Genomic DNA, 18908 nt, shown 5'->3' on the forward strand with positions numbered 1-18908 from the left:
CTAGCTCCGGCTTCGATTGTGACGTTTCAAGAGAGGTCTGGGATCTTGTAGCACAATGGTCATAAACACAGGAGATCTGCTCTATGCTGTCACACAATCATGCTGATGTCAAAGATTGGTGGGAGGAAACAATAGCATCAATTGCAAAATCAAAACAAAAAATAGAGAACTCCATTTTCATCTACACTTGCTGGTACATAATCGAAGAATTTTTTAGAAAAAAAGTTTACAACCTTTCCAAATCTCGCAGTTAATTAAGGAAGAGACCTCTGCTAAGCTGAGAGCTGTTACGGTGTCTGGCTGATTGGTTTAGAGTTGTAGCTCTGGCTCTTTTGGATGAGTGTATTTTTCTCCATTGCTTTAGTTTAGTTCCTTCCTTCCTCTAGTGGTTTTTCCCTTTTTTGATGTGCGACCTTTGGTGATGTAAGTTGTGGTTGTTCTCTTCTTTTATAATGAATGGCAAAGCTTCAACCCTATTTTCAGAAAAAAGTCAATAATAAGTATAATTTTGGATATCAATATGATCTCTAAAATACAATTTTAATTACCAATTAATATATTAATAAAATATAGCAAAGATATTATTATAAAAATACTTTTAAGATAAATCTACCTGTATTATTTTTAAGTATACAAATTTAATACATAAACTATAATTTATAGTTAAAATTTGAAACAATTAATTATATGTAACGTAAAATAACACTCATTTTGATGGAGCAGGAGCAGTGTCCTAGGCTGCTTTCATGGTCAGCGGCGGCCGGTTTCTCTCTGATCAAGTCATCAGCGGCGCGGCCGGGAAATCGTCAGCGCAGCGGCAGGTAGTAATAGAAACATATTATTATTATAAGCTGTCCCATTCCAAGTTAGCTGCCTATATCTTCAACCGGAGCTAGTTTCAGAGTACTGGCAATTCAATTGCTGTTAGATTACTGTCAATCAACTAACCTACTATATTAATATTAACTGTTAGATTACTGTCAAATCAACCAACCTACTATATTAATATTAATCCAGATGGATGTACACGTAACCGTTGCGGATTCGGTCGGTGGCCACAGCAGATATCTCTCCCCTCCTCTCCTCCCTTTTCATTCCCCGTGGCAGCAAAGTGATTTTTTTGACGAATCTATAATTTCTACTATTTAAAAAGTATATAGATTTTCTTTACTACAGTCTACCCTGTGGATCCCACGGCCTCTTGCACCGGTGAACGTGGACCCGCACTTTCCCATCCACGGGCTGCCACACCGTATGCTCCCGTGACATGCAAAACTCGTATATTAAACTATTCATATTAATATCTGTACAAGTTATTCCCAATAACTACAATTTCGTGTGTCCATATCACTTAAAAACCGTAGCCATCCAATCTCCACAAATGTATTTGATCTGGCCGTCCATACGACATCGTGTTTCTGCCTGTACCACTGTTCTGTCTCCTCCCACTGAAAACGGCAGAAATTAGTCCGCTACTTCAGATTATGAGTATTGAGGACACCACCAACGGTGGTTTACAACTTAGTTATATTCAACATTGAGCTGGTATATTAGGAAGCAAAAGCTCAATGCATGCCACGAAACTAAAAATTACTGCCAGGATTTTTATCTGTTTTTTTTTCATTTCCACAAGAGTTAAAGTTTGTTCTATGCTCTGAGATGCACTTTTTATTATCTTGTCATATCCTACAATATTTTGATTGTGCCATGCATTAATAATAATTCTTAGCATTTTCCAGGTTAATTTACACCTGTTAGTATTCTAAGTTCTTTCCCTGCATTCGTCATAAGTGACTTTGCACTATTCATCTGCATGTGCAACCGGTGTGGAAGTGAAGACAGACAACGGGGTAAGCATTCTTGCCTCATATATTTGTTGCTTTTTTTCCTTCGATCAGGTACTACGCATTTAAAATCTTGCCTTCGCTGATCTGATTTCGACTTTTGATACAGGTAGGTTGATTTAGCCCTTGATGAATAGAAAGGCGTTCATCTATCCGGCCCTTTATAGCCCTTGTTACAAACCTCTATTTCTAATCGCTCAACACTCGGTACAGTTGACTTAATAAATAGAGAGTACTCAATACTGGGATATAACTCTAGAAGAAACTGGAAGATTCTAGAAGAAGCAAGAGAGAATCTGAGGGAGATGGAAGGGGGCCAAGGTAGAAGAATGGAGCCAATTCTTCAGTTCAGTTCTGGTCTGTTCGATGCCCCTCTGTTGCGCAACAAGTAGAGAGTGACAAATTTACCATTAAGTCTACTGTCATAGACTTAGAAATACCTATTTATCATTTTCAGCGAGGAATTACCACTCCAATAGAGTGTCAAAAAATTAAACATTCTTCACCCCGAGTTGCATTGGCTCAGAGTTAGCCTGATAGCTCAACGGTCCCTCAATCCCAGTGGCCCATCGACCCTCATATCCCTTGTACATGACATTCAAAATTGGGTTAGGTCATCTCCAACAGAAACTCTAAAAATTCACCTCCTATAACACTATTACAACATCCCTTATCACTATTACAACATCATCTATTTTTTTCATCTCCAACAGACACCCTATTTCCTACCTTTCATTACTCTCCTCCTCCCCTCGGACCCACGCGCATACTCACGTGAACAGTGTTACAGCTAGCTACAGCAGCCGGCAAATTTGTCGCTATATGCCGGAGCCCTCTTCACTGTAGCGCACGGCAAATCTTCTTTACGATCTCTGTTGGAGAGCTCCTTCAACGCTTGGAAACGGCAAAAGAACAGGCCACAGTATTGCGGTGCTGGTTTAAAGCTGCTGTTGGAGAAGGCCTTACCCCAGTCGATGAAGCCAAAGCCTTGAGTACTATCTTGAAATCGACCTCGAGTACTGGTGGGAAGCGATAACATTTGAGGCACCTGGATCCCATAGCACTGGAAGATGCTTGAGAGCTGAAGTTGCTTCGGCTCCATGCTTCACTAAACCTTGTGCACCCCTGACAACGTGATGATAGCTTGCTTCTTCTTGTGCCATGACTTGAGTGCCATACGCACTGAAACATGAGCTCTTTATGTTCCCAGGAGATGAAGCACTAGGAAGAACAACCTCTTCATTGTCATGGACAATCAACTTTCCTTCTCTAGTAAACAGATGCAGAAATCCAATGTCAACTGATCTTTGCATTTCTATGTCGGTTGCCGTAACAATTAATATCCTTGACTTGGATTGTATTGCAAACCCCATTACTAGTATGCTCATGAATTATGCTCCCAGGGATGCTTGCAAAGGGGCTGAATGATAGAAAATCCACAACCATTTCTTTACCAACAGTGAACCAAAACAAGGTAGCATCGTTTCCTTTGTGCTGCTCATTGCCAAGAGGGCATCTTGAAAATATATCAACAAATGTGTCCATTTGCCTGTTGAGCTTGTAAGAAACTTCTTCATTGTGCATTGCAACAGCATAAGAAGCAAGAAACCAAAATACTTCTTGGACAGTGCAGCAACTATTCTCAGCAATCAATACTTATTCGCAGCAACTAAATAGATCATTGAACACAATATGTTGTTGAGCCCCATCAGAATATGGAGAAGCAAACAGTGCTAGCAGTGAAGAAGAAAGGAGTATAACATCCTCGGCTACCAGCTGCTTGGCCATGATGTTCATACGAATCAATTTGCAGTCAAGCCAATCACTTATGTCCATACATGGAAGTTATGATTGTTTGTCATTGCAAAGAGGTGCATCTCCTCTTTGCAAAGAGGTGCATCTACTTGTAGTGCCCCCCCCCACACTGTGAGTTGCATTGGCCCAGAGCCAGCCCGATAGCTCAACGGTCCCTCAAGCCCAGTGGCCCATCGGCCCACATATCCCTGTGCATATCAGGCCTCAAAACGAAATGCCAGACAACCACTTTGCCTAACAGGCAAGAGCAACAATTTTGAATAGGAAGGTGTTCATCTGCCGCTGGGTTCTCAGTAATCTGGCAGAATAATCACATTGAAGCATTTATGACAGCAATGGGCTTCTTGTTCCAGAATTGATCATAGTTAATACATATTGGAACTTAGTGTAGGCAAGGGCATCATATGTACTACTCTGAACCAAGATATCACACATAAATATTGGGTCATTTTTTTTTAGTTTGCCATTCTGTCGATGTTCTCTTGAGAAGTCAGTTGTTTGGTTAGTAATGCCTTGGTAGAATTTTTTTCATGTTCAATCCACAACATAGTTGCTTGTGACATATGTTACCCAGATTTCATTATTGCATTTGGGCTTGCTTTAGAAAATTCCTTAATGCCCTTCTATGCTAGCTTCTCATCCTCCACTTACTCTTATGGTTTTGCTAATCAAATTAGCCTGCAAGTTCTAAGATCACTTATTTCATCTATTAGAGTATTTCTTTAACTCCGTTGTTTTCCCTTATGTGCAGCTCTGTGTTCACCTTACCCTTTATCATGTGTTAATTTATCCCAATATTCATTTTAATTGACTTGAGCCAACTTTCCAACTAGATTGTAAGTATCTAGGCTCTTAATTTGACTTTTATGAAAGATCCTTGAGAGTTAGATGGTTTTTAGGAATTCTTGGCTCTAATATTAGTTTTTATCGTGATTGTCAAAGGATATGCATGAAGATTAAAGACTACTTAGCTCTAAGTGTCATAAGGAGTTGAGGTTGACACTCAGGGGTGAATAGTTTCTTTGTTTTTTCCTTTCGCTGTACTATAAAGGGGGGTTAAGGATAGTAGATTGATCTCGTTGGAGCTAGAGAGGTACTATATTTGTGATGCACACTAGTCTAGTCTAATACTAGGTAGCTCAGTTGAAGCCTAAGAAAATGAAGAAGTCGAAGTCGGAACAAAGATTGAATTAAATTGGATGTCCCTACAATTTTTATAGTCCCCGCATCGTGCGATCACATCACTGCGTGAAGCGGTGAGGCATGGACAATGGGCGCTTTATTTGAGGATTCAAATTATGAATTTACCACATGATGTGGTAGCCCATGGTGCGATGCACTATCCCTTTGTTGCAGAGAGGTTGCAACTCAAGGAGGTTTAGAGCTAAGTCACCGCATGATGTGGTGCTTCGTTCTTCATTTCCAGTGAGTTCAAATTTGAAGTTCTACATGAAGTCACTGCATGTTATGGTGCAACGTCTGTCACTTGCAACAAATTTGGAAATTCTTAAAGATCGAAGATGGATGGTCACCGTATGATATGGTGGTCTCACCGCATGATATGATGAGTTGTATATAATAGTAACGACTAGTTTTCCTTACCGTGGAGTTCCTACTCATAGCATGATGGGGTGACCCACCGCATCATGCGGTGACCCAAGTTTTTGTAGCACGTTAATATTAATGACTAGTTTTTCAATAAAACTATAAATACCCATTCACCTCCTGTATTGAGGTTCTCTTGGTTGGTTAGTGAGCTCATTTACATCTTGGAGAGTCAAGAGAAAGAAGAAGGCCCTAGAGTGATTCGTAAATTCTTTAATTAAAGATTAATGGCATCGTTAGTGCTAGGAGAGTAGCTAGGGTGTATCCATCAATCTCTTTAGCTTAGATTAGGTCAAGTGAGATCTTTGACTTGTTACTCTTGGTGATTGGCGTTACCTAGATGGTTTGGTGGTGTTTAATCTTGGCGAGCTTCCTGAAGATAATTTGTTGAAACCCAAGATGATGATGTGCTAGTTTATAGTCCACTGATCTGGAATGGAGGACTATGCACCACTAAAGAGCGCTTGGTCCTTGCATGGATCAAGAGGAAGCTAGAACCTTGCATAGGTTCTCTAATGAGAATTAGTGGGAGTATCAACTCCTCGATACCTTAAAAAAATTGAGCCTTATTGGTTCATCTCTTTACATTTGAGCATTACCATTTAGCATTTTATTTGTGTAATTTACATTCCACATTTATATTTATATAATTGACATGCTAAACTAAGAATAGAACTAGGAAGCAAAACTTTATGCGTTGGATAATCACACCTAGAAACTACAACACACTTAGGCTAAGGTTGTTTTGTTTGTTTGCTACTAGTTTCTAGACTTAGAAAAAGTTTTAGAACCCAATTCATTCCACCTCTTGGACATCTTGGTTCTTTCATAGATGAATGTGTGATTATGCATACATTTGGTACTTTGCCTACTTTGTTTTACCGCTTATTGTAGGATCAGGAGATGCATGTAGCCAGCTGCCTCTTTGAGCTGATCTAATTTTGTCATAGTCAATTGTGGTAGTTTGATTTCTAATTCTTTATTTCCAACTTTTGTCAGCATCTTTTAAACAAAAATTTGCAGCATGGTCTTATAAAGCATGATTAAGACAATTTAGGATTGTATTGAGGCTTCGTTTAGTTCTTTTCATTGTAAGCATTTTTTAAAACAATGATGGGTGTGCTAATTGTAATTTGTGAGTGGTCTTACAGACAATTTTCATGTATGAAGTCACTTTTTTTTTCTCTATAAGATCTACAAGTCATTTGATGTCAACAACAAAAGTCAGTGATTGCATAGTATCAATTATTCTCTAAAATCATGCATTCACGTTGTTTCCCCATCTTACACATGTATATTCCTTCTGTAATTCACGCTCTATTATAAAACAATATACCGTTTCCATATTCCTTCTTAACCATGTATATTCCTTCTCATTCACTCACTCAACACTCATGGCAAGCTAGAGGAATGCATGACAAGTTGGCAAAAATGCTAAAATCATAATGGTAGGTTGTTAATTTTCCGCTATCATATCTAAATCAAATCCGACGACAAGGCACCAATCAACAAAAAATCACCTAAGTCTAAAATGGCAAAAAAAGAGAGATTTTTTCTGCATCCTTAGGAGTGCCCTGACTCATGAGGAGAAGTGTGTCTGGGTCGTCACGTCAGATGTCACCAACGGTGTGCTTGTTGCGATGCTCGAGTGCCCTGACGCGTGCATCCAGGAAGAGGCCCTGGAGGCGGTCTCGGTGATCATCGGGTTCGACACGCACATAGGACACCTGATGGTCGATGGAGTCATCGTGCCCATGATCCGGGTCCTCAACATGGGCACTGGCCCAACAGCCAAGGAGCGAGCAACACGGGTGCTCTGTAAGCTCACTGAGAACCTGAACAACACGTGGGCAGTTGCCGCGCATGGTAGCGTCACGACATTGCTCAACGTCTGCACAAATCACCAGACGAGCGACAACGAGATAATCTGCGCGACGTGCCGGGTGCTGAGGAGCCTCGTGGGCATCCAGGAGATGGAGCTCATGGCTGCCATGCTCACTAGTGACAGCTTCGTCAGGGAGGCTGTGATCCAATAAGGCGTCGTAGAGTCCCTCGTCCGTGCACTCAACCCGTGATTTGATGGAGAAGAGGAAGAGATTGACTTGAGAAGATACTGTGAAAGAAGATAACTCTGACACATAGTATTAAGGGTATAATTGTTCAAAGTGATAAATTGTTGATATGACAACGAAGAGAATATCAATTTAGGTGGCGTTTGGATTGTTGGAAATGTGAGGTGAGTTTGGGAAATAGGAGGTGGGATGAAACATTTCTAATATTTGGCTCATGGGTTCGGAAGTAGAAAGTGGATTGAGAATGTGATATAAAGACTTCATTTCCCACCATTTGAAACCCAGGACAGGGGTGAAAAATAGATGTGATAGATGTATGAAACATGTGAAATTACATATTTGCCATTTTATGTTGCTCTTTATTAGTTATTTCATTATTCTAAAAGGGTATTTTAGTTATTTAAACTTATTTTTCATATCCTTATCCCATGGCAAACCAAACAAAAGAATAGAAATAAAATTTATAACCCTATCCCATATCCATCCCATTTTATCTCATCTCATTTTTCTTTACCTTTCCCATGCTCATCCAAACGCCACCTTAGAGTGTTGCATGTTAAAAGTGGTATTTCGGCGGAGCCCACTCTAAAAGGTGGCAAAAAGAAAAACAATTTTCTAAAAAGAAGGAGCCACATGTTTTTTTTACCTGGTCCAGCCCCCCTCCCCTCCTCTTCAAAATCAAATCCTCTTCCTCCTCCTCCTCCTCCTCCATCTTGGCATCTTCTCCTCCCCCTGCCCTACCCCAAGCGCGCCATCCATCTCGACAGCGTCCTTCCCTTCCAGTCGCCCTCGCCCTCCCTTCTACGGGGCTGCCGTGGACCGGAGATCCGCCCGGGCTTACATTGATCTCGTCCTTTCTTGGTAAGGAACCCTAACCGAGATTGCCTAGATGGATTGCTCGTTTTGTTCTTCAGGATCTTATCCTTTCCTCAGCAATCGAATCGAGACCCATACAATTTGTTGCGCATTTGTTTGTCTGCTGCGTATTAGGGTGCCGATAGCAGCTTCTTGTCCAAAACTTTTGATGGATTGATGAGTTGCCGTGTAATCTTGATTCTGCGATCGGTAGACATCCTTCGTCGGTTGATTGGATTACTGAAGAAAATATGTGAGCTCGCCTGCAAACCGGAAGATGTGGTCTGGGAGGGGGCTACGCGGTCCACCTTCTGCGATGTCGATGCCTCCGAGGCTTCTGTTCGCACAGAGAACATGCAAAAATCTGTGCCTGCTCACGGGGTTAGGAGAGTGTCTCTGTGTGGTGGAGCCCCTGGGTGCAGGGCCTGTCAATAATTAAGATGCTCTGTACTGCATAGCTCTTTTCATTTGGCATTTGTGTTTTGTCATAGGGTCCTGGGGTGGGTTCTTAGCATACAAAATGATCCTATTGATCTGAACAAATTCATGATGCACCGAGTGTTCTAACATTGGATAGGTTCACGATAATCTGACCTATGTCATTATGTGCTTCAGTCTTTTTCTCTCTTTTGCGTCAAACTGAATAGTTTTGGATTTAGTTTATTTCAGTTGAATGTTAATCGATGTGCACCTGATCTGTAGGGAATGCTTTTCTGTAGTAATAGTTGAACATATTCACAACTCATTGGCAGCTATGTGATTCAAAAGAAACTGTGCACGCTTTGGACTTCTGCTATATATACTTAATAACATGGTAAAACTTAGCTTCATGGAAATTGTATACCACGGCAACTTTAACTTTTCTCTCTCGAAAATTTCATATTTGTTTTTTGCTTCAAGATTTTGCATGTCACCAAATGCTTGTTCACTTGTATGCTTTGGCTTTTTGCAGGATTTTTTGACCACATGCATCCTTCTGGAATTGTCTAGTTCCTAAACCCTTCTTTCAGACTGGCAGATATCAAGAGGTCATACACATCTCACACCTCAAAGTGGGTGTGGGTCTGCAACAATCCTTCAAGCAACTTATCCTTGCCTTTGGGAGTAAATCCAACTTACATTTGGAGACTGCGCCGAGTGTTGGAGGGTCTTTTTGTTGATTACGGTTAATTCCCAACAGCAGCTGAGATGTAACAATTTGCAGAGCTGACTTCTCTGGTTAGCAATGTGATTGGTTCGATAATGTTTTTGGTGTGTTGGTGATCACAGCCATCTGGTGTAAGCTCAGTTGACATCAAAGTTGATTTCTTATGGTTAGGTTCCTTTGCTTTTCATCCTCTACTGCACAACACAGATCAAAGGTATGGAAAACTACCTGTTACATTTATTGCTTTCCCATTGTATTCCCATGAACAAACTCTTGGAATTATTACTGTCTCAACTAATGTAGCTCCAACTATTCCTCGTATTTTTCTTTTGTTCTTTTAGGAGATCTTTTCGCCAGTAGATAAAACCATGCTTACCGCTTCAAAGAAGGATTCTTGGGATCAAGCAGTGAAGTCCGCCACTGGGTCAGCTAGTCCAAACCAGATGACAGATGCAAATAATCGTTCAGCTGTTAGTGGGCATTATGGCAGTAGTCCATCATCTCATCAAGAATGCTGGAGGTCAGAAGATTTGAATAGATCTACATGCTCTGATGATGCCAAGGAGGTTGGGCACCTAAAGAAGAGTCAGTCTCTTGGAAACATGCTTCAAAAGGATCATGATCATAGTTATAGTGAAGGCACTGAGTGTGATATTATAGACCATGATTACAAATGCCACCGCTCTAGTTTCAAGATCAGTACAGATGTTGGAGAATCTACTAAGTTGTGCAGCACGAAAAATGAGGATGCTTTTGATGCCTCATCTGACCTGATCAGCCATGACATTTGTGAACCTTCAGGTGATCATGCCATGGACTCCGATAGCCATCAAATGTCTTATGCCCAAAGCAAATTTCCAAGATCACAATCTGCTGTGTTTCAGAATGATCCCATTAGTGATCCAGAAGGTTCTGTTGATTCTGAGATACTAGGGTCTCGTTGCAGATCTTTTGAGGGTTTATGTTCACTGATTGATGAGAAGGCAGACTACCTGAGTGGAAGTGAAATGCATTGTGGACCTTCTTCTCCAGATGTATACCGGACATTAAACACGGGGAATGGTTCAGTTGGTTGCTCTGAAGCTGCTGAAGAGGGTCAACGGTCCACTGGAAGTGCAGAAGAAAATTTTGTCAGGGATGGGATGCTAGTAGGTCATGAATACTGGGATGTCAAATACATCAGTGGTGACCACTCAGTTGATCCAGTTGCCCCTTTCTGTGCTGATTCAGGGGATGTCTGTCACCATTCTGGCAATGATGGTGGCCTCGGTGAAGCTATGGTTCAACAGAGAGAAGAGAAGCTGTGGAACAGAGATAGCACACTCCAGCACCAATCGCTTGTTGTCGAAGTGCCTGACTCAAGGAACATGTCTAGTACAAAGGACATTTGTGGTGAAGCTGAACATAATAAAACTGATATTGATGGGGACCCAGCTGAACTTACTCCAAGAACTTATAGCATTAAAAGAATCGAGGATTGGATCAACCAAATCAATATCGATGATATCGTTGTGAATGAACAAGGAGAAAGCTCAATTTCTGCTTTGGCAAAATCTAGTGAGCCAATGGCTGGTGTTCCTGCTGTGCGGCCTGATGCTAAAAGTCCACTTGGCATGGAGATAGCTTACACATATATTTCAAAGTTAACTCCTACTTCATCCTCGGCACAGTTGGCAAACCTTGGTTTGGTTGCAATCCCAAGACTGAGTGCATTCTCAGGCTTACGCCTATTGAACTTATCAGGGAACTCAATTGGTGAGCCTTCTTTCTTTCTTAGTTTGGCATTTTAGTCATTAGTGCATGCTGTTTTTCTTTCATTCTCTCTTTTTTTTTGTGCTACTGCTCATTTGTTTCAGGAAGATTACACCATCAAATCTTTAACATTTGGGTCTTTCTGCGCAGTGCGAATAACTTCTGGAGCTCTTCCGAAAGGCCTTCACATGTTAAGCCTGTCAAATAATTACATCTCAACAATCGAAGGCCTTAGAGAATTAACACGTTTGCGCTTGCTGGATATCAGCTATAATAGGATATCTAGAATTGGCCATGGTATTGATATTAATATCTTATACTTCTATTCTCCTTATTTTATATGCTGTTCCTTGATTGTGGTCGCATAATAAATTCTTATGTCATTTATACCCATTTACCCCCATTTTCATGTTCTGACACAGAATTCATTATGCTTTAGATTCTTTAGCTACATTGAGCAATTTGAAAACCGTTTATGAAGAATTGATTCATCATAAAGTGCATCATATTATAACTATTCAATTGAAAGAAGATTTATCTTTGTTTGCACTGACTTATGCTTTGGGCCATTTGTTAGGTTTGGCCTCCTGTTCCTCGTTGAAGGAGTTATATCTGGCTGGTAACAAGATAAGTGAGGTCGACGGTCTTCACCGTCTTCTGAAGCTTAAGGTCCTGGACTTGCGCCACAACAAGATTTCTACATCCAAGGGCCTTGGTCAGCTAGCTGCGAATTACAATTCTCTAGAAGCCATTAACCTAGACGGCAATCCGGCCCAGAAGAATGTAGGTGATGAACATCTGAGGAAGTATCTGTTAGGTCTCTTGCCAAACCTTGTTGTCTACAACAAGCAGCCTATAAGAGCAACTGGCTCAAAAGAGGTCTCTGACCGTCATTCCCGCAAAATATCTTCTTCCCATCGTTCTGATCGCGGTGTTAGATCGGATCGCAAATCTTCCAGGCTGGTGGCTGCCACATCTTCTCACAAGTCACAGAGTTCACGTCATGCTCGTTCTGGCTATGCCTCAGGCTCAGGCTCTTTGCTGAAGCATTCAAGGGGGCGAAGCATTCCCATGCCATTGCTGGGATCAAGGCCAACTGATCATGCGAGTGGTGCAGATCTGGCCAAGCAAACCCAAATAGAGGGAAAGGCGCAATAAGATCATTCAAGCGCAACGCAACTATCTGGACCTTCATTGTTCTGCATAGCAATGAAACAGGACACCAGTTTTGCTGATATTTGTTCTCTCTTGTGAATAAAGCTCGAGAAACAATAAGCTGAGCAGTGCTTTGATATCATATAAGTTCGTATATCGTTGAGCCCTTCGATGACAAATGGGGATTGTATCAAGTATCAGCATTTATTTTTTTTGAATAATTCCTCCGTGTTGTCGGGGTGTATGCTTTGAATTTTTATGTGGAACAAGTACCTGACGTTGGGTAATTGAATTTTTATGTGCTTTGATATCATATAGCATTGCTTGTTGTATACTAGACTAGAGTGTCCAACGAGGAAAAATCTGTTTCTTCTTTGGTTCATTTGGCACTTGAAAAGTGACATAACGAACCCTGAGTACTGACTTGTTTGCTCATTCTATCAAGATGAAACCTCAATCTCAGAATCGAAATCAACCATATAATATATGATGTGATAATGAACACTGACTGATACACGTTGTGCAAGAATATACTCCACTAATTGGCGTTGGTAACGTGACAAGAACACACACACATATAGATTACATGAACGAAACTAGCTAACTAAACATCACGAGAGGAATAATAAAATGTACAATCATGCATCGGCAGCCTTGGCGGCCATCTGGACGTGCACAACGTCCTCGTCGGCGACGAACTTCCCCCAGAACCAGTGTGACTTCCAGACGAGCACCATCTCCTCGATGGGCACGTTCTTGGTCTCCGGGAGGAAGAACGCGATGAAGATGGTCATGATGACGACCCAGCCGGCGAAGAAGTAGAAGAGGCCGAACTTGAGGTGGCAGAGCATGGTGAGGAAGGCCTGCGCGATGACGAAGGTGAAGAGCATGTTGACGGAGACGTTGATGCTCTGCCCCGCCGGCCGGATCTCCAGCGGGAAGATCTCCGACGGCACCAGCCACCCCAGCGGGCCCCACGACCAGGCGAACCCGGCCACGTAGGCGCAGATGAACACCACCACCGCCGCCGCGTACCCCTTGGGCATCTCGCCGATGCCGCTCGTCCCGAACTTGATGGCGATCAGCGTCCCGACCACGACCTGGCAGATGATCATCTGCATGCCGCCCTGGAGGAAGAGCTTGCGTCGTCCGAGGCGGTCGACGGTGAAGACGGAGACGAGGGTGGCGAAGACGTTGACGAGGCCGGTGATGACGGCGGACATGAGCGACGCGTCGTTCTTGAACCCCAGCGTGTCGAACAGCACGGGCGCGTAGAACATGATGACGTTGATGCCCGTGAGCTGCTGGAAGAAGGGGATCATCACCGCCATGGTCAGCTGCGCCCTGTACCGGCGCTCGAGGATGTTCCGCCACGGGTGGGTCACCAGCCGCGCCTCCTCGCTCGCCGCCACCAGGTCCGCGTACTCCTCGCCGATGTCCTCCGTGCCGCGGATGCGCCGCAGCATCCGCTTGGCCTCGTCGGCGTGCCCGCGCTCCAGCAGCGAGTTGGGCGTGTCGGGGAGGAAGAGCGAGCCCAGCGTGATGATGCCGGCGGGGACCGCGGCGAGGGCCAGGCTGATGCGCCACCCGTACCCGGCCTTGATCTTGTTGGTGCCGTAGTTGATGAGCTCCGCGGCCAGGATGCCGATGGTGATCATCAGCTGGAAGCCGATGTTGAGCATGCCACGGAGGCGCGCCGGCGCCATCTCCGACAGGTACACCGGCACAGACTGTCATCATATCGTCAACCATGCATGAATTAATATATATCGTTCGTGTTAATTATATATCGACTAGCTAGTTAATTTGTATCATGAGAGAATCAACTATATATTTCTTCTATGGATATCATATTGTTCACTACTCTACTAGCCAAAAGATATGACACCAGCATGCATCTAGCTACTGTTTCACCGGATAACGGAGGAAAGGACAACCAGAATAATGCTGCTTCTGACTTCTCTAAATTGTGATCAAATTCTCATCCTTAATTTGGATTCTGTAAAGATGTCGTTCCTGAAATTAAAGATCCTACTCCTGTTCAGTTAAACATTTTACTGCAGCAGCTACGGACACTAAAATGATTCATGGACCAGCGTAAACTGTAAAAGTCATGGCTGTTACTACTGGTTTACTCATTTTTTTTAACTTCACTCTCTGTCCTTCTCTTTCCATCGTTCTAGATGAAATACTATATCTCTCTGTCTTTCTTCCTTCTTTCTTACGTAATATATGTTCTGAAAATGACACTACACAATGAAGTCAAGTCTTTGAAGGGATATGATCAAGCTAGAAAGCAATGGTCTGTGGAATTTTAATTTTCCAACCTAATCACTTTTCTGAACTTCAATTAGACTAGTCCAAAACTCAATCGTCTACATTAAAATCTTTGAAGGATGACCACGAAACTTTATTTACGTGGTTCCTCTTTTCTTGTCCCCTCTGATATAAGCTTATTGAGTGATACTCATATATAGGCCGAAATGAAATGAAATGAAATCAGTGGAAAGAATGATATTTCCACAGCTAGCTGTTTCATCGAGCAATGGATAACCACAAAAAAGGAAAAAGTTTCTGCCCGTCACTCACTGGCTTGCATTTTTCTTTTCATGATGCATCAAATTAATATAACACCGGAACGGATCGGATGTGTTGCAAATTGACTCCATAGGTTTAACCCCATCCGATCTAATATATATACTTGTTAATCCGTATATAGTGAATGTCACATGAATACGGTTGCTTTCGAATGAAAATAAGGCTTGCACGTGGATAAATACATTATATACGCAACAACTTGTAGACCTGCTTACAGCTACTTCAATGAATATATAATAACCACTGGATAAATACATTATATACGCAACAACTTGTAGTTGCCGCCTATACATTCAATTAATATATACGATATATTAAAAAATTAATATATACGACGATATTTATATATTGGTGTTAACAAGTGTTGGTGCAGCTAATACGTAGTATAATATAAGCTGTCGTTCAAATTATGCAGCTGCGTGAAGCTAGGTAGCCTGGAATTAACATGAGGAATTATACAGTAGTGTTATACTATATAGGGCACAATTAAAGTAATAGAGCAAGAACTTAAATTCAAATGTGTCTTGATTTATATGTAATGAGTGATTGATAAGTTTGTCGATTTGGTTTGTCAAAATTTGGATTGTTTGAGTTTGGTTTGAGCATTTTGATTATAAACTAATTAGAGTTAAAATTGAAGAAATATGTATAAAATGCATGCGACAAGAGTCAGGATCAACAGCTAGCTATATATCTGAGAGGACAATGAACAAGGTGAGAAGAAGCCGGCAGGCAAGGGGAAGCTGCAGCTTGCTGGGAATTGAATTGGGATCAAAGAAACGAACAAAGCTGTCAACATCTTGGAAGTGAACATCTTTGGCTCACTCTCTCAAAACAAGAAGAAAAGTAAACATTCCATCTTTCTTTGAGTTGCTAGTTTGGACTTTGAGAACGAAGCATCATGCATGTTATTGGGACCACGACAAGAGATCGATACTGATACTAACAATAAACTAGCCTACCAGCTTGGACTTTGCACATGCATGCATGTTATACTATGTATGGAGTAGTTTTGTTTAAAGAATCTCCTCGACAGATCATCTTTTCAAAACTCAAGCAAGCATGGACAAACTACATATGCATGTAGCTATCTTACACACGCATCATCGTTGACGGAATCGCCCTTAATCAGCTGTTGCAATGGTACAATAATAATGCTGCAACCATATATTTATTCATGTTTTGTCTCATTAGATCGATGGTTCTTGCTAGCTTCCTGCTGTGGCAACCAACAAGCTAGACAGAGTAGCAGCATCTACTTATATATAATAAGTATCGTAGGAGCCTTGTTATTTAATTTATTAAAGTATAAGTGAATTAATTATTACCCATCTTTTTCCATTAGTTTAGACTTATTGGTGAAATAGTCGGTGAATATATAGTAGCGCAATATTCAGCCAAAAGCTAGCTAGCGTACCAAATCAGTACTGAATCGAACGGACAATATATATAACTGTATATTAAGTGGACGTATTACGTACAAAGTGCAACTACTATACGAGTAGCAAGTTAGTAAGTAGCTAGGTGCTTCGATCGATCGATCGAGCACATGGGGCATCATATATAAATTTCATCACGTTATATTAATCAAAGTGCGACGAGCAAGCACAAATTAATAAGCTTAATTTGGAAAATTAAAGAAACAATGGCCAACGTTACAGATGAAAGTAGGTAGCTAGACGCGTTTACGTATGGTACCTGATTGGCGAAGCCGACTCCGACGCCGAGGAGGATGCGGCCGACGATGAGCATGGCGATGTTCTCCGCGGCGCCGTTGAGCGCGGCGCCGATGAGGAAGGTGAGGCCCCCGCCGAACATGGACCACTTGCGGCCGAAGGCGCGGGTGACGGTGGCGGCGAAGAAGGAGGCCACGAGAGCCGCGAGGTAGAGCGACGAGGTGAAGGTCTGCAGCAGCTGGTTGTCGTACTTGCAGTACTGGTTGTTCTTGTCCGCCAGCTGCTTCTTCCGGAACACCTCCGGGAAGAACTTCTCGAGGAACGGGTTCATGGAGGTCACGCCGCCTTTAATTTGCACCATTAATTCATCGATATCTCGATTAGTAATCCGTATATTATCCATGCATGGAGAAAAATTAAAGATGATGAGGTATATATACATGCATGCATACCGACCTGAGATACCGATATCATATCCGAAGATGAGACCGCCGGTGGCGGCGACGACGCAGGTAAAGAAGACGAAGAGGGTGAGCTTGCCGGGGTAGTCCTTGCCCCCGGCCGTGTTCACGATGGCGCCGCCGGCCATCCTCGACGGGCCGGAGAAACCAAGGAGCTGGTGAGCAGTAGTATTATTTGCTAGCTGGTTAGGTAGGTATGGTAGCAAAGCAAGAGGTTGAGGAGAGAGGGTTCAAGGAGGTGCTCCTTATATAGACTAGAGAGTCAACGCTTGGGGCAGGCTGCAGCTCAGCTGGTGGCTGTCAGAGTAAGCAAGCCCCAACCCAATTCATTGGAGCGGAAGCTAGCTAGCGTCAAGGAGATCGAGGACAGAGCTGAGCTGTGCACGCAGCTAGGCTGAGTTGGAGAAATTATCGATCGAATCCATTTTCTGAGCATGAGCTGCTAGGTTTGACTTGCTGCATGCCCTGGCCATGCTCATCATCGATTATATTTGGAGTTACGTACGTTGTATATATCATCTGCCCGTTGCTTCATTGATTTTAGAGTACATCTCATTAAAAAACAAATAAAGGCATCTGCCCGTTGCTTTAGAGGTTTTTTACGGTCCTTAATTGGTAGAGAAGAGCACGAGAATTGCACTTCATACTACATATACAAGTACAGGCCCTCGACGTCAATATATATGAAATCAAGAACTTGTCTGCATGAGCATATATACGTACATGATCTCTAGCTTGTACGCGGTAAATAATAATTAAATCGGTGATGCTTCGGATGATGATGATGATATTTTATGCACGTAAAATGCAAGACGAAGATCGAGAACATAAGTCGCGGGTTTTGCACGGCGGACGACAAAGTCGATGGATGGAAGCCGCGGTGTGGATATAATTTTCAACCTGCTTTGTTCGGCCGAATTTGAAGAAGCAAGGAATCCATATAATAGAAAATTAAGCCCGTTGAATTTGTCAATGGATCGGATGAAATAGAATTCATGTGAACGCAAGAAAATGCATCCAAATTAATAATCAGCTGCACAATATCATATCGCTCGCTTAATCAATCCGGTCATATATGCCGCCTCACATTCTGGTCCTTGTTCATTCACAACAGAACAGCAGGACAGCAGGACAGATCAGACCGGATATACTTATTTTTATTACTTGGATCTTCTTTTTTATGAAACAAATCAAGATGAGATCGACATATACAGAATGTTTCATTGCCAGTAATTCCGGATAAAACAATGCAAGTAGTTCACCTGCTTAATTATCTATGTACGTTGAACAATAACAATATGCCGTCATGATGTAATTTCATTCTGGAACTGTACTATCTTCACGAGTATTATTCCTGGGAGGTAACTACCATTTAACATTATTATTCTGTGACAAATTTACCCCGGAAAAGAAAAGAGAAGAATCTGCAGGACCGTTTAATTTCCTCGTGACTATATATTGAGCAAATCCAACCTTTTTCGCTTTGCTGCATGCATCAAGCATAAATTCCCTAAAGTTGGAGGGTATCTCATGCATGTAGCATGCGTGCATGTACAGAGACATTCACGCTTATCCTGTTCTAGTTGTCCTTGTATAGATGCATGCAAGATCCTTTTGTTTTTGTTTATGTGTTTCACATTTTATCAACTGCTTGTGATGATTTTTAGATCGAGATTCCGATCTTTCTCTCAAACCTAAACTTTTTGAATGGAATTCTCAAACATACTATTCTATCAGTACGTACGTGATAGTAACATGTTTGACAAATGGGCCGAGCTCACTAACTACTCGATAGCACAATGTGGCACTGGCTTGAGCCGCCGCCATTGCCCCGACGCCACCTCAAGCCGTTGCCGCCCCAGATCTGCTCTGGCTTGAGCTGCCGTCGTCACCTCCTCCCCGACACCATCGTCTCCACCTCGACCGCA

At 42.2% G+C, this 18908-nt stretch overlaps 2 protein-coding genes across 4 annotated transcripts; one reads left to right on the forward strand and one right to left on the reverse strand.

Moving 5' to 3' along the window:
- Positions 1-8020: 8020 nt before the first annotated feature.
- On the forward strand, positions 8021-12558 carry LOC133890696 (uncharacterized). Of its 3 annotated transcripts, none has more exons than XM_062331189.1 (5): positions 8021-8197; positions 9144-9552; positions 9680-11093; positions 11241-11387; positions 11668-12558. In XM_062331189.1, the coding sequence occupies exons 2-5, from the start codon at positions 9502-9504 to the stop codon at positions 12246-12248; spliced, it is 2193 nt and encodes a 730-aa protein (XP_062187173.1). In that variant the 5' UTR covers positions 8021-8197; positions 9144-9501; the 3' UTR covers positions 12249-12558. The 3 variants fall into 3 exon arrangements, with proteins under 3 accessions (XP_062187173.1, XP_062187175.1, XP_062187174.1); XM_062331191.1 differs by having other exon boundaries at positions 9683-11093; XM_062331190.1 differs by lacking the exon at positions 8021-8197 and adding an exon at positions 8231-9005.
- A 146-nt stretch (positions 12559-12704) lies between these two features.
- Positions 12705-17202, reverse strand: LOC133890697 (sugar transport protein MST3-like). The gene is made up of 3 exons (XM_062331193.1): positions 16976-17202; positions 16542-16864; positions 12705-13975 (listed from the first exon to the last, which is right to left on the reverse strand). Exons 1-3 carry the CDS (start codon positions 17106-17108, stop codon positions 12884-12886), a joined length of 1548 nt encoding a protein of 515 aa, XP_062187177.1. The 5' UTR covers positions 17109-17202; the 3' UTR covers positions 12705-12883.
- Between the last annotated feature and the right edge of the window lie 1706 nt (positions 17203-18908).

The sequence above is a fragment of the Phragmites australis genome, chromosome 14 (assembly GCF_958298935.1).
Source record: "Phragmites australis chromosome 14, lpPhrAust1.1, whole genome shotgun sequence".
NCBI classification, from domain to species: Eukaryota; Viridiplantae; Streptophyta; class Magnoliopsida; order Poales; family Poaceae; genus Phragmites; species Phragmites australis.

Coding starts and splice junctions, on each gene's coding strand:
- LOC133890696 (XM_062331189.1), top strand. CDS start 9,502: ATGGTTAGGTTCCTTTGCTTTTCATCCTCTACTGCACAACACAGATCA. Junction 11,094..11,240: donor CTTATCAGGGAACTCAATTG/GTGAGCCTTCTT, acceptor CTTTCTGCGCAG/TGCGAATAACTTCTGGAGCT. Junction 11,388..11,667: donor GATATCTAGAATTGGCCATG/GTATTGATATTA, acceptor GCCATTTGTTAG/GTTTGGCCTCCTGTTCCTCG.
- LOC133890697 (XM_062331193.1), bottom strand. CDS start 17,108: ATGGCCGGCGGCGCCATCGTGAACACGGCCGGGGGCAAGGACTACCCC. Junction 16,865..16,975: donor ATATGATATCGGTATCTCAG/GTCGGTATGCAT, acceptor TGCAAATTAAAG/GCGGCGTGACCTCCATGAAC. Junction 13,976..16,541: donor GAGTCGGCTTCGCCAATCAG/GTACCATACGTA, acceptor ATATGATGACAG/TCTGTGCCGGTGTACCTGTC.